Source organism: Anopheles marshallii, chromosome X (genome assembly GCF_943734725.1).
Source record: "Anopheles marshallii chromosome X, idAnoMarsDA_429_01, whole genome shotgun sequence".
Taxonomy (NCBI): Eukaryota; Metazoa; Arthropoda; class Insecta; order Diptera; family Culicidae; genus Anopheles; species Anopheles marshallii.
Window position 1 is genome coordinate 13,545,740 of NC_071325.1, and position 15,585 is coordinate 13,561,324.

The following is a 15,585-nucleotide window of genomic DNA, read 5'->3' on the forward strand; positions in this document are numbered from 1 at the left end:
TTCTATTCTCCAAAAGGGAAAGTTATCAAAGAAATCGTATCACTTTAAGACTTGTTAACCATAATTTCCTTCTGGGAGCGATTTGCGTGGGTAGCACATGAATCTAGTCTGTCAAGCCGTTTTTCTTTTTGGTAACTTATTTTGGTACTGCTTACCGGTACGTCATATAAAAATAATCGCTACCTCCCGGTGATTTTCTTCCTGCGGGCACATTAGACAGCTGTTGCCCAACCATCTTATTAGGATGCAAATTTCTATGTCTTCGAGAAGAACTGTTCCATATTGTCTCTTTTCTTTTGTTTCCCTTTCTTTTTCAGCGCTTTTAAGCCACTAAACCTAGAACGTTCTCATAGTTGCCGGAAAAATGCCACCGAAGAAATTAGCCGAACCAGAAATTAAGCCTTTGATCGGGCGCATCGGAACGAACCTTCGCATCGGTATCGTTGGCGTGCCGAACGTGGGTAAATCAACGTTCTTCAACGTACTAACGAAGAGTGCCGCACCAGCAGAAAATTTCCCTTTCTGCACGATCGATCCTAACGAGAGCAGGTACGAAATGGGTTCCAGCAGCGCGCACGTGTACGGTAGACCACGATAAGCGGAATGGGGAATGTGTAGCAATGTAGCGTAACACTCATTTGCATATCAAACGAAGGCAAACAGTTGCCAATAAGCATCCGCAGTTGAACTGTCCCAAAGGAGACACCGGTAACGATGGGTGCGATTAAACGATCGACTCCAATATCGTTGAAATGGAACTAATGCAAACGTCAGCAAACCGTATGACGGTGCCGGACGGAAGCGATGATGGGATAATTAAAGGGCGACTGATCCCATTCCGTACTAGCAGCACCAATCCCCCCAAACCTCACCTGGCATCTCATTCCCAGTTACGCCATTCAAACACGCCCGGATGGTGCCTGATGGTTCCCTTTACCTATATTTACACTCTCACCCATTCTCACTCTTCACACCACTGAAGGGATGAAGGTGCGGCGGACGGGTTAAGCAAAGGGCAGGCAAGAACGCATCCAATCGGCACCCGGTGCTCCACCAGTATCTATGGCCACTCGGTTCCGTGCGTGTTCGGCTCGGGTTGGTGTGGAATTAATTAAAAATCCTGCAATTATTCACCCGTGCACTCCCGTGCACGGCAAACTGCCGCGTTTCGATAACGAAAAAAAAACCCGTCTTCTCCTTCGACGGTTGCTCGATAACACCTCTAGCTTTCCGATAATTCGCATACCAACTCGCTACTCATTTCTAACAGTGACAGCGGGACGCGGGCTTTTGCGCCGCGGTGGTAGTGTGCGAGTCAAAGGAAACCATTATCATTTCATCAAACGTCGCCAGGCTAAGTTCGCGGGCGCGGATAATTACTTGCCAACACTGTCCAGTTGAGAACTTCTGCTGCTACACCTGACCTGAGCCATAGTAATTTCTTCGTGGTCCGTTTCGTGTAATGTGTTTTTGTACGTGGTATACAATTGTTTCTTTCGAGCAGCACCGGGCCCTTTAGCATCGGTACAACCGCGACTGGTCGCATAAATTTTGCTTCGGATTCAATGGTCCACTAACGCGCGAACGTGGAACATTCCTTTTTACCGTCTACACTATAGTCCGACGCATTGGACGTTCGGCGATTCGCATTTCGGGCTTGTAGCGTGATAAAAGATAATAATAAAAGCGAAATTAAATGCAACCATCGTGCCGCAACGGTTGGGCGGAGAGATGCACAATTGGACTGTGGCTCCGTTGTGAGCCCAGTGTGTGTGTGATGACGCCGCGGATGGAAAGAACATCCAAAAAAGGACATCCCTTCAACGGTGCATTAATTTGTTTTCCTCCATTATTGGTCGCCTGCCACACGTTTCCGTTCGCATTCGGTTGTTTGTTGAAATTGAACATCTTTTTTTTGCAGAATTGATGTGTATTACCATTACGATTTGTGTGGGTATTTTTTATGGTGCTCAACATGACCATCTAAACATACGGGTTATGAGTTTTTGCAGCGTGTCCTCTGAACTATTTTACTTCGTTGAGCAGTTTGAATGTCATAACTGAACTGAAATACTTGAATGTTCGAAACTACAATGGGATATGTTTATTGTTTGTATTACCTAATCAAATCGTCTGCCGTTAGTTTGAATCGTCTTTCAATTACATATTTCGTACTACTTCCAGTAGTAGTGTAGAAAATAGAATTCGTTATATTGTTGTCTAATATTTCTTCTTATATCTTTCTTTCTCAATGTAGAGTTCCAGTGCCCGATGCTAGATACGATTATCTGTGCGAATATCATAAGCCAGCAAGGTATGTGCATATTTTTTGCAAACTAAATCGACTATCTTTAAAATTTGTTAAATATTTAGTGCCCCAATATCTGATGATTAAAAGGGTAGTAGACTCCGACGCTCTGAGAAAAATAAGAGATTTTGGGATATTTGTTTAAAGATAGCAAAATACGTATTACAAAACTGAAACACATAACTGTATTCTGGCTTGATTAGTAAGTTTTTGCCCAAACAGTAGTTTAGTTAACTAAATAGGGCAGCTTCTTCAGCGTTCTAGTGGCTTCGGGGTCCTTCCGATGGCAACCTGATCAACGGAGGACATAATAGAGGTCGCATCATCGAAACTATAACAAACTCTTTATTTTTATCTTAATATCTGTTAAATTTAAGGATTTTGTGAGCAGGTTGAAACACAAAGTCAGGAAAAAAATCGGACCCAGCAAATGGAAATGAAAGATTCCACCGAAGAGATTTTTTTTTTTGAGATAAGGAAAAACGGCTGCATATGATAACAGAAATAGTTGTGTGAAATTGAAAACCTTGACCGCATGTGTTGAGCCGTTTTGTGAGTTATGGTTTCCGCCAATTTTGAAACACTTGGTTTAGTTCAAATTACTTTTGAAGTTTTGTTTTGCAACTATTCGAATGGAGTGTTTTTAAAAAAAATTATTGAAGTTTAAAATAAAGCAGGCAGTCTACAAAATTGAACTTGCAGAGTGCACTAACCGTTTAAATGTTCAAACATTAATTGTGCGCCATTAAGGTGTATAAAAAACTCAGCCTTGTCAACAAATCACAACAATCAACTCAAAAGTGATAAAAACCGCTACAACAGCTTCGTGTAATATTCTGCCAGCACCAGATACACCAAGTTCAAACGCAAGCAAACAGTACACGGCCAACAAGGAACCGTGTGCGGTTCCGCAGCACGTAAAACGTTAAGGACTATCTACTTTACACCGTGGTTAGAGATCGCCGGAAGCACCATACAACGCCCAAATGTGCGGTGTAGTTTAATGCGATTTTGCAATTATAGTGATTCTACTAAATACGTCTACTGACCGTATCGAAACACACCGCACGGGGCAACGGGTGGACCGCATCATCGGGAACAGGACGTCAGATTAAGGAGTAGGAAATTGGACAATGATTGGGAAAACCGCGCCCTATCGTACGTGAAAGCAGATATTACGTCGATACGATATCTTATGGCACTATAAACAATAGTTATTTGTGGCGGTAGTGCCATCGGGCTGACGGCCATGCACACGCACGCATACATACTAAACGGTTAAGTTCGAAGCAAAACGAGACACGAGCGAGTGAAGGATAAAGGTGTATACTGTAATGCGAATCATATCCTGTTCGTGCGCTGGCAATATCGTTTTTACTGCTACCGAAATTTCCCCACAGTTTATACGTGCAGCCGCACCTGAAAAGAGGCGTGGCGTACTTCGCTGTTCATCAATCACTTTTGGATACTGCTCCAAACACGGCTCCACTTGTCGTTGGTGCCCTTTACATCTGATGTTCAGTATGAATTTTTGTTCATGAAACAGTTGGCGAACAGCATCTGGCACATAAGCTTGGCACAGACGATTGTTTTTTTTTTTTGATGATTTGAATGGTTCGATCGATAAAAGATCGATAGCTGGTGTCCTGGCAAACGCCGAATTCTAATCGACAATTGTTGTGGGATTATTTAGCAAATGTGCAAATGTGGTTTTATGTAAATGATTCTCTATTTTCAGGAGCTTACTTTAATTTTAGACATAGACATAGCGCCATCATAATGGTGGATGTACGGGCAAACATAAAATGGAGAACTATTCACGCCCGGGCCAATGTAAAACAAAGTAAACGTCCGATCAAAACATGAAAGAGCAGGAAAACTAATCCGAAAGGCAAAATAGTCCTAATGAACTGACACGCGAATTTATACTGTGCAGCCCGTCTCGCTGGACGCGACCATTTCGACCAATTGGGATAGCCCTTTGTGCACCTGAAAAACACAATGCTGCTACTGTGGCTCCCCTTCCAGTGCGCGGTGTAATCGTGCGAAGAGGCGAAAAAAAGCCCAACAAAACGGTAGCTCAACCATCAACGAAACAGGCTCCTGGCTTCCGTGCCAATGCCAATCGTGCCCTATCGTTTAAATGTGTAGTGGTTGCGAACGGTGTGTTGCGTTTCACGTTCTTTCACCCCCTTTTGACAGGGAGTAGGCTCCATCATCCTTTCCAAGGCTGAGCGGCACAAGCGCGGAAACAGCGCAAACGAGAACAAAAGAGAGATAGAGAGCGAGAGAACGAGTTTGATTAATCAGAAGAAGCAGGAAAAAAAAGGAAGCCAGCCCCAGCAATGCGCTGTGCAAATGTAGGAAAAATTATCCGACAGCGGTCGATCGGGCGAACACCGGGAGCAGAACTGACGAAACACACAAAACAAAACAACAACCAAAATGGAGCCCTATCCTTGTACTGCGCGCGCCCCACAATCCTTTACCCGGTTAGACCGCGGGCCATACAAATGGTACGAGGGAAAGAAAAATGGCGCCCACGGGTGTGTGTACCACTGGTAGCCTTCGGCATGAAGAGGTGTCCCGAATTTTATTTTATTTCTTGTTACACCTGACTGCATCAGGTATTTATTTTTTATTAGTATTTTTCTCTATTGGTTTGGGTTTTTAGGAATGGCAGGTATGCAATGACTGCTGCAAGGTACACAAATGGGGTGCATCAAGATGTGCGATTGATAAAGTTGATTCGAAAATTTTAATCAAAAAGGTGCTAATATGGATTTCATTTCGGTCGGGCATATTCCTACCCCAGCCCTGACAGAAGAGTTTGTGTTTATACGTTTGTACTCTATATTAAAAGACCTACTTTTATAAGAATTTACTTTTTTAATTTTAAAAATACTTATTAAATAGAACACTTATTTATAGTAGTTTAAAAATTTACGTTTTTGTTGTTCAATCCTAATGTACACCAAGGTGCTTGTTTCGGTTGTTTCCGTATCAAATATTTTATTAAAAGTTCACCAGAACGTCACCCACATTCGGGTGACGTGGGACCCTGGGAACATTTCGCGGGTGACGTGGTACGGAACGTGTTAATAATATCTGTTTGAAACTAATACACATTGGGAGACTGTAGAAAACATGTATTCCATGTGTTTCGGCTACAAAAAATAATGTTTTACTCTGGGCCCATTGAGCAACTCCTCTGACGGGCAACCAAATTGGCAGACATCATAGAGTCTGCATGGTTGGAGATGGAATAAAATCAATATGCTTCCGATAATCTTCAACAAATTTCTTGTCATTGTACGTAGAAGTTTTGGATTATGTTGATTACGATGTATTATAAACAATTGGCAAAGGTTGAGGTTAGGTTTTATGGACACAACAGCTGTAACTTTGAAACGGAGTGTCTCATGAACTCCGGATTATGTCTTCGAAGAAGTGATAGTTGAAAGAATTTCTTTAAAGAGGCAAAAATATAGACCCCCAATTGTTTGAACATGCAGAGCGTACACTACGCCATCAACCTTCAACTCGCCACAAACGTCTCTACTGTCTTGTCATTTTCTCTCTCTGCAACCGTAGCAGGAAGCAGCTTGTCCTTAATAGCCCAAGAAGGTTGTCCAGCTTGGGCTGTGTGACGGTTGGGGGCACACTGCTATTTGCTACGCAAAGCACCCTTAGCACCCGGCGAGTCAGTCATTATGCAAATACGCCAAGAACAGATCGAACGCGGTTCCGGAGATCCCAAAAAAAAAGAGGAGAGCTGAATCCCCGGTCGGAATAAGAAGCCGGTGCAACAGCGTTTCGATGGAACGAAGAGAAGGTAACCTCCCCCCGCTTTTTATCAAGTCCTTTGGCGAGGAAAATTGCAGGCGAGAAACGGCGACACACGGCACGACACAAATAGCCATAGTGTTAGTCGAGCGCGAGCGCGCGCACACGAGACGCAACAACAACGGGCGCAAGGGAACAATATTATTCAAATCACCCAGCAATCATCTGCCGGGTGGTTAAGGGCAAAATTTCTTAGAATTTCTTGCACTCAACGCCAGGATCGGGAGTTTGCTGCCTGCTGCCACTTGATGTTGTTGGTAGAACCTGCGCTTTTTGTTGGGGGGGAGGAAAATAAAAACTCCGGTCGATTTTTGTTGGCCCGGGCCAAGGATTGTGGTTCCGATTTCTTGCACTTCGGTGCTGCGAAGAACTTCTCGGTCGAACGATCAAGCAACCACTTCATTGGCTCCGCTTCTCCCTCGACAGTTCGGGGTTCGGTCGGTTTGTCAGCGATTTTTATTTCGGTGGAAGAATTTTTCGGTTGCTTCTGAAAAGCGCAGCCCGGTAAGCACAAAACCCAGCAACACCCGGGGTTAGTACGCGGTACTGGCCATGGGGAGGGGGTGGGGGAGGGTTCAGGGCAACGGAAATGCATGCCCAGACGTCATTATGCCGTTACACACCCTATAATCATTGCCATCGTTGCGCACTTTATGTGTTCGTTTGTGGTGCATGCTCGTTTTGTTGTTGTCGAGTATTTTTTTTTTTTGCTGCCAAGGAATTGATTCCTTTTCATCTGCAACATTCGATGCTCTCACATTTACGTATGACCTTTCGCTAAGGGAAATTTTTGGAATTCGAAATCGAAACACAAGTCGCTACACTAATCGAGACACATCATTGTGTTTCAATATGTTTACGTTTACCGCGGAACGCAAACTGCAAGATGTGCGAATGAGTGTCCGACCCAGCCCGGTACGATTCGGACACACATCTCAAGGAGACGAAGTGCAAACGTCAATTCCTTAAATAAAAACACGCAAAGTTAGCAAACTTTGTACGAGACAGCAATAACAAAAAATCAGAAAACATCATACGCAAACAGCCACAACAGCAATGGCGAAACAAACAAAAAAAGGCAAAAGATAATGGCGACCGTCAAGTGTGCAAAAATGAATTCCGTGCGTGCGAGATGGTGGAAAAATATGGAAGCAAATGTGGCCACAACCGTGGGCAACTGTAACAGATTCCCGAAACAAGCAGAATGAGGAACATAATTATAGAAAATTGGCCCAAAATTACTTAAAATTGCACAAATTTTCTACACAGATACACGTACGAACGCATATTCATATTCCCACCGTTTGGTGGCTTTCTTATCGTTTGCCGCCTGAGGATGCGATGTAAGGAAGGGGAGGAAGGGTGTGAGGAATCCTCGGGAAAAGGGTGTTGGTACACTGGTGCACTGGTTAGTGCCTGACGACAATATTCGTATTAGGTGGACAACAAAGTTTCCAGCATTTGCCACTAGAGGGCCAACTCAGTGGTGTTCGGTGGAAGTCCAATGGACTGGAAGTGGTCCGAATTCAAACAACGAGGACACTTTCAGAAGTTGACAATCTTAATTGCATGATAGGAAAGCAATTGTACGAACCGCACCGTGACAATTCGTTTTGCGAATAGTTCTTCAGACCTGTTTCTTGAAAGATACCAGACGAATATTGTCCTACATCTTCAAATCTTCTGTTCGTGGCCCTTTTGTGACGGGAATAGTTTGATATTTTCTAGGAGTTCTTACGAAATTTGTCAGAATTTCTGATTATATGCTTTGGACAACGGTCGAGAAAAAAAACCCCGGCCAATTCTGATGATGCTGAACAGTCGCGAGGTCTTACGTGGAACCTCATCATATTCGGACATTCATAGCGCGTCCGCCTATTACGACACATATACCCAAAAGCAGACATCTTTAAAACTTCGCGTCATAAGTCGATGGAACAGTATCGCGGCATTAGCATATCAAACTGTACCTTCTAGAACGAGTCCGCCATATAATTGCTACCTTCGTACGGCAATCTTCCCCCCCCTCGCCGGAACCCGTTGTGAAAACCCCGCAGAGCAGTACCGAACCTTCTCCCCGGAGGATACCGTTCCCAGGGAAGGACAAATCGATTTTCTCTCGATCGATCGGTCGGGTCGAGCTCCAGGTAACCAGGATCTGGGGAGGTGTATAGACACGGGGCACTCCGCGGGTGCCATCATAAGCAGGCAGGGACCAATAATAGCCGAAATTAGGTACCTTTCGCAGAAATTCACTGTGCCTTCATGGATTGCATGGAGGCTCCGTCCCAAGCAGGGTAAAATGTTAAGGACGCCTAGGAATGATGGAGCCGGGTTAACGAGCGTAAGACTACGTGTGAGATATGCAGATTGAACCGAATTAAGTCGAATCAGTAACCGGTGGAAATTTGCATTGAAAGAGGGTGTGGGGAGGGGGGACGAAGCTCAGTAAGCCTCCGAGATACATTGTGCTCACAATTCAGCTTAAAATGCAGCTGTAAGTAAGTGTGATGCTACTTTAATACGCAAGAATACATCTTTCATACATTTAACCACATGCTTTAGAAAACAAAAATGTTGACGCTAATGCATATTTATACTGCCAGCACAGAACGAACATTACGCCAAGAAAATAATGTCCACAATTTCCAGTGTGACCTCTTTTTGATTTAGCATACCCGACTGGTAGTGCTTTAATTTTGTCTACCCAGGTTCACGGGTGATTGTTGTGTTTAAGTGTCCACCCTCCCGTTTTTATGATCCCACTCTTTCTCTCTCGATGTCTCTCTTTCTCTCTCTCTCGTATATACCTTGGAGGCTGGAAGTGAACCACTTCCACTTCCAGTTTTTTGCTCCAATATCAGCAGCATATTGAAAAAAAAACCCAATCCTTGGGCCCGATTGCCGGCCCGAGAATGAATCGAGATAGCTTCGATTGAAAAATTAAGCAAATTACACACACGCAGTATGCATAACCGACCGGTTATTTAGCGATGGACATGGGGATTCTAGCACCGATGAAATTTCTCTCCACGGTCGCCATCATTATCTGCTATTTAAATGTGCCGATCCGATGAGCTAAACGGTAACAACCACATTAAAGAGTAGTCATATTTTATATTTATTAAAAAAAAAAAGATTTACTCATATATAACGTAATTTTTTTTATGAAAACATTTTACTACTGCTAGTAATGCTACTACTCAACTGCGGCACCCATTTAAAAATCAACTGGCACATGCCAAGATCATTGTCCAAAGTTGTAAAAACACTGCCTTTTTAATATATCCGTGGAGTCTGCTGTCTCATAGAACTTCAGTTTTTCGATCATTCTGGGAACAAAGAACGATTTTCGACATCTAAAACGTGCGGTAACATGACAGGTGCTTTTATGGGCGTGTTTTTGAAATTAGCATACCAGCTTGATAATAGTTGATTTTAACTGTGCTATTGTGCTGCTTGTTCCACTATGTATATCAAGCCATTTTAACCGTATTTTTTCCACCAAAAAGTGATATTTTATTAGCATTCAAAATTTCTAATTTTCCATTGCGTGGTAAATAGTATAAATGAGGGCACTAAAGCTACTTTAACTACAAATGTAGTTATTCCATCGCCATCTTCTATTTATCTGTAATCTGTTTTTTATCCGAAAAAAAGTTGGCCAAAGTGAGATAACTAATTTGTCAGATACAAAAGAAGAACACCGAAGGCAAAGATGTTGGAAAGAACTAAACCTTTCTTCTTCATGGTTTACACACGAATATATTTTATAATGAACAGTGGCCCTTTTTATACAACATGTTCTACAGGCTATTTGATATCTTGCTTGATTTTCCAACACTCCTCCTCAAGCAAGACCTCGATTCGAAAGTGTTCTAACTTGACCCTAGCTATCATCGATTCCGAGCAACAGTAGATAACTTTGAGTACTCCATTGATAATAAGATCTCTAACAAAATTAAACTTTGTATCTACATGTTTTGTCCTACGGCTTCCTCCGTCTGCCCCGTAACATCGCAATACAACTTAGCTTGTCTTCGTGCATGATAATTGGCTTCAAGATATTTTCGTCCACTTCATTCAATAATTTCTTCACCCGTAATAACTCCTGAAATGCTTTAGTTGACGACAATGTAACACATTTCTGTTTTCGAGCAGCACATGCGATCCCAAATGAAAAGCGTATCCTGAATTATATTTTAAATAGTCAGCCCAATCTGCATCAACATACGCATGAAGATCTCCTAGACCTGCAAGCTTCAATGTAATATTGCCGACAAACTCATAGGTGGAGATCATAAATCTGGGATGAATCATGAATCTTTGAATAAAAGGTTCAAAATCATTCACGATCAGCGAATAGGAAATGTTCTTCCGTTTGGGGTCTGTGGGAAATGAGGATGTGGATACGAAGTGTTTTCTTCGTCCGGGGGCCTGCCCTGGATTTAATTAACCTAGTGAAAGATATGGACTGGCTTAAAGTAAACGTTGCTTCTGAAGAGTAGCATTGTTACTACATGGTTTGAAGAAGGTTCCAAAATTGTTTCAATTTATTAACCTCGATTTGGCAAGTTAGTCTCCTGCTTGAATAGTTTCGTTTGTTTCGTTTTGCAAATGTCCAAATACGATGCAGTTGAATGGATTACTAATATAGAACATTTAATAAACTTTCTCTTGAAACAAGAGGGCGTGATGTCGCCTCGTTCCGTAATAATTGAATGAACCCTCTCTTTCTATTCTTGCTTCTTCCAGTAAGGTGCCAGCGTACCTGAACGTGGTGGATATTGCCGGTCTGGTGAAAGGTGCTGCCGAGGGACAAGGTCTTGGCAATGCATTCCTCTCGCACATCAACGCGTGCGATGCCATTTTTCATCTGTGCCGTAAGTGTTAACTGAACTTAACTGCTAAAACATAATCCTAATACGCTTTTCCTATGATCTTATTCTATGATCATGTTGCTATTTCAGGTGCGTTTGATGATCCGGACGTGACACACGTGGAGGGCGAGGTGGATCCGGTACGCGATCTATCCATCATTAGCGAGGAGCTGCGTTTGAAGGACGAGGAAAAGCTGATGATTAACCTTGACAAGCTGGAGAAGCTGGTCACGCGCGGTGGTGATAAGAAAAGCAAGCCGGAATATGTAAGTTGACGGCCAACAGTGGGACATTATTGAAAGCAAACCCAATAGAGGAACGTTTACTATTCCGCCATGGTCGAATGAGATGTACAAAATAACGCAGCAAATTTCGAATGGTTGTTTGCGTATTGTTTATACATCACTCTTGGCGGTAGGTCTTGTCAGATAGGTGGGAGATAATGTCTTTCGGTCGGTTAACTGAAACGTGTGCCCGGCATATATGCACCCGCTGAGAAAGTCATCAGGGCAACGAGCGATACCTTGTATTCTATTACTTTCGTTCACCTTAAGAAACCATTCATTAATCATTTCGCTGAACACGAGCCCCATTCTTCTTGCAATATTTGGGATTTATCAACGCGTGTTGTGAAGGGGTGATGTGGTGATATCCAATCCCTCCGGTACCTGTGTGTTACGATCAATAATATCGCTTGTTATACTGCACTATGCTCGGGTGGGGATCAAAGTGCACGATTGGACCACCTGTAAAGATTAATTTAATGCTTCACACCCTCCAAAACTTGCTCTTCTCGCTACCCATCCCGCCACAATCCGCCCAATTGATTGCGTATAACCCCATTACAATCTAGAAGGCGGTGTGTCATGGTCCCGTCGCGTATTATGCCGATAAGTGTTATTTGTTCCACTAGGAGTGGTTCGGCGGCCAAGCAACAGAAAAAAAACGCCAACGAGTGCCGTGGTCGGGAGTAAATTAAATTTAGGCTCGTTCCACCATTTATCTTCACACACTTTACTCCGTCCTGTCACTTGTTATACGCGCTGCAAAAGGTACTGCAAACAAGCGTCTTCCTGACGCACCCACGAAATCAAACAATAATGGTACGGGTGTGTTAAAGAGCATCTAAATCTATTACCAATCAGTGAAAAATATTCATGCATCATTTCATCGATTTCGACATGAATGAAACCACCAGGTAACAAAACATGCTAGGTGGTGTATATTATTCGTGGGTTTTTTTCGGGATGAGAGACTCGTTGTGGAAAGAGGTCAACACAAACGTATGCCCGAGACAGTATTGAAAAAGATCAATGAAAAGATTAGTTGTTGGGTGAGTTTGATTCAGATTCCTGTGTCTGAATGAATCATTGAATAGGAATGAATGATTCTGACTCTGTCATTATCAATAGACTGTTTATTAAATTATAAATATTTATTGCAAAATATTTATTTATTTATAATCAGATTTTTTATTAATTTTAGTATGGCGGCTTTTTGCGTTATTGTTGGTGGACCCATTTGAGATGAAATGTCTTTTATTGATCCAAAGATTTTTATTATTAATCATCTCTTTAATTTATATCTTTCACCAATTTGTTTGTTACGAACTGCAATTGTTTCTTTTTTACATGTGCGATACTCCGAAGAATCATTAATATTAATTGATTCATTAAAGATGGGAAATTAATTACCTTTTTGATAGTCGCAAGTGTTGTTGATAATGATGAATTATTGAAAATTCAAGATTATTCAAGATTAAGATCAACCTGCAGGTTAATCTTTAGAATTTTCTGATAGTTGAAACTTATAAACCCATAGATAGTAAATAAACTTATAAACCATTGATGTTCATTCAAGAATTTTCTGTGAGCTAATTCTTGATTCATTTAGAACAACACTAGAAAAGATTATTTTATTAGTTTATTGTTTATTTTATTTATTTTTTTGTATGACGACATTTGCGTATTTACGACACTGCTTGTATTGAATTGGAAAAAAATCGTACAAGTCATTTCCTTCTTGCAATTTGCCGTATCCCGGACATACTCAGTTACTGATAAAGATTATTTATTTATTGTATGATTACATTTTGACGGTTCTTTGCCGTACTATCATACTGGAAAAGATTAAATAATTAAAAATCACCTATTACCGTTCTTAAAAGGTACACTGTATTGTTTCTTAAAGGTGTGTTTTTCCGTCGGCATAAATGAATTCAATTGTATGGCCAGTATCAGATCGCAGTTTATGTATTTAAATAGTTTAACTACCGACAAGAAAAACATAGCTGAATAATAAGTAACATAATAACATAGTGATGCATTTTAGAATGAATCTACTGACTTATTATTTTCATAACTAAATCCTTAAAAGGGGCCAATTAATTAGTATTTAGTCTTAATTCCTTTACTAATGTGGAATGTTTTTTTTGTTCGACGCGTTCTTTAGGGTTCGCATTGTGTGTTTTACTGAGTTTACAAAACATTGTACTACCAACAACTTCGATATGCATAGGGTAAAATTAATCATGTTACTTGCTTCCCATAAAAGGCAAACAAACAATAATTCTCATCAATAATGATTAATTATGCGTCGTTCGATGCGTACAATTGAATTTAATCGTGTTAGCGATTAGAGATTCATTCAGGGGAAGCGAAAAAGCACCGCCTGTCACCTCGTAAAGTACCTATAATTGACCTAAACATCCGACGGAAGGATTGATTCCAATCGCACCCCTAAGAAAAATACGTACAATAGCGTAAAAGAAAGCCACGAGGCCATGAAATTTTCCACCTCCTCGTCGTAGAACCCCTTTTAGGAAAAGTTTTCTCCGAAATCGTGTGGACAAATGGGGCGGACAAGTGCTGTCTTACTGAAGAGATGGTAAACCTATAGTAAACCACTCAAACTTGAATCGAATGTCGTTTGATGGCACGTGATCGATAGGAAACATGGTAGGATGTGTTATAAAGCACATGCACAATAGCTGGAAGTAAACCGCAAAAGCGAAATGGGAAAGACGATTAATCATCTCATCAGACTGTATTGATTGTTGTCCATATCTTCCCTTCGCCGTGTTGTTGGTGGGTAGGATGATCCCCACCCCAAAGCATACACATTTCTAGCCACTAAAGAAAAAGCACCCTGTTAATATCCGGACCACCTGCTAAGGAGGTTTGGGAAGTAAAGAACTGGAACTGGAACCATTATAGGACGGATAATCTTTCGTTCAAGCTTCATCTATTAGCTTGTTTGGTTTGCCTATTATCTGATTAACAAGCCGTTGACAAAGCGTGTACGAGTTGTTATGCGATTCCGACGGTCTTTTATGTTGGGGAACATTGTGTCAGATGTATAAAGAACCCATTCCACTATAAAACCCGCTTGTTTAGTATGTTATGCTTTATCGAATGGACAATATTTTCTGAGAAGAAGTACCTTTTATGAGTGAATAGACTCATGAACGTACTTTATCCTACCAAGCAAAAGTCATTTATCATTCCTTTGATTTCTCATGTTTCCGTCGTTTTGGTTCAATCACAGCTAGTTCCCTCGCTGGATTACTTTATTCTTCTTTACGTTAAAGTACGATTCTATCAAACTGTTAATTGTTTTACTAATATCGACTCTATTATTTGTGCTCATCCTGTTTCTTTAGGAAACTTTGTTGAAAATCAAAGACGTTCTAGTTGACGAAAAGAAACACATCCGGTTCGCTGACTGGAGCGCTCATGACATCGAGGTACTAAACAAATACCTCTTCCTGACATCCAAACCGTGCATCTATCTCGTCAACCTGTCAGATAAGGATTTTATACGCAAGAAGAACAAGTGGCTGCCAAAGATCAAGGAGTGGATCGACAAGAACGATCCGGGTGCACCGATAATCCCCTTTTCCGGTGCGTACGAACATCAGCTGGCCGAGTTGGAAACGGACGCCGACCGCAAAGCGTACGAGGAGGAGCACAAATGTGTCTCGGTGCTGGACAAAATTATCACCACCGGCTACAAGGCGCTGCAGCTCGAATACTTCTTCACCGCCGGCCCGGACGAGGTGAAGGCGTGGACGATTCAGAAGGGTACAAAGGCACCGCAGGCGGCGGGTCGCATTCACACCGACTTCGAGAAAGGTTTCATCATGGCGGAAGTGATGCACTTCGGCGACTTTAAGGAGGAGGGCACCGAGGCAGCGGCAAAGGCCGCCGGCAAGTACCGGCAGCAGGGCCGTAACTACGTCGTTGAGGATGGCGATATCATCTTCTTCAAGTTTAATGCCGGTGCCGGATTGAAGGATGCGAAGAAAAAGTGATATCACCAGGCTGTCACCACCATCATCGTCGCACTGCTCTACATTAATATGATATTCTATGCACACATGTTTCTGCCCCATCTTAGCTAAGCGATCGCGGTGCACACACTTATGCAGCCGTTTTGAAGATTCTTACCGATCAGCTTTGTTGAGACGAAAGTGCAAAAAAAGAAAACAAAATTTACTGGAGCTATGAACGATAGCGCGAAACAATATCTTATTTATCGGTTTAATAAAAA

General features: G+C 42.0%; 1 protein-coding gene across 1 annotated transcript; it reads left to right on the plus strand.

Annotated features, from left to right (window-relative positions):
* Positions 1–364: 364 nt before the first annotated feature.
* LOC128714255 (obg-like ATPase 1) lies at positions 365–15,419 on the plus strand. The gene is made up of 5 exons (XM_053809133.1): positions 365–549; positions 2,258–2,314; positions 10,910–11,037; positions 11,125–11,300; positions 14,696–15,419. The coding sequence occupies exons 1-5, from the start codon at positions 365–367 to the stop codon at positions 15,344–15,346; spliced, it is 1,197 nt and encodes a 398-aa protein (XP_053665108.1). The 3' UTR covers positions 15,347–15,419.
* Positions 15,420–15,585: the final 166 nt, after the last annotated feature.

Excerpts from the sequence above, each read along its gene's own strand:
- LOC128714255 (XM_053809133.1), top strand. The coding sequence starts at position 365 with ATGCCACCGAAGAAATTAGCCGAACCAGAAATTAAGCCTTTGATCGGG. Across the intron at positions 550-2,257 it reads ATCGATCCTAACGAGAGCAG|AGTTCCAGTGCCCGATGCTA; the intron begins GTACGAAATGGG and ends TTCTCAATGTAG. Across the intron at positions 11,038-11,124 it reads TGCCATTTTTCATCTGTGCC|GTGCGTTTGATGATCCGGAC; the intron begins GTAAGTGTTAAC and ends TTGCTATTTCAG.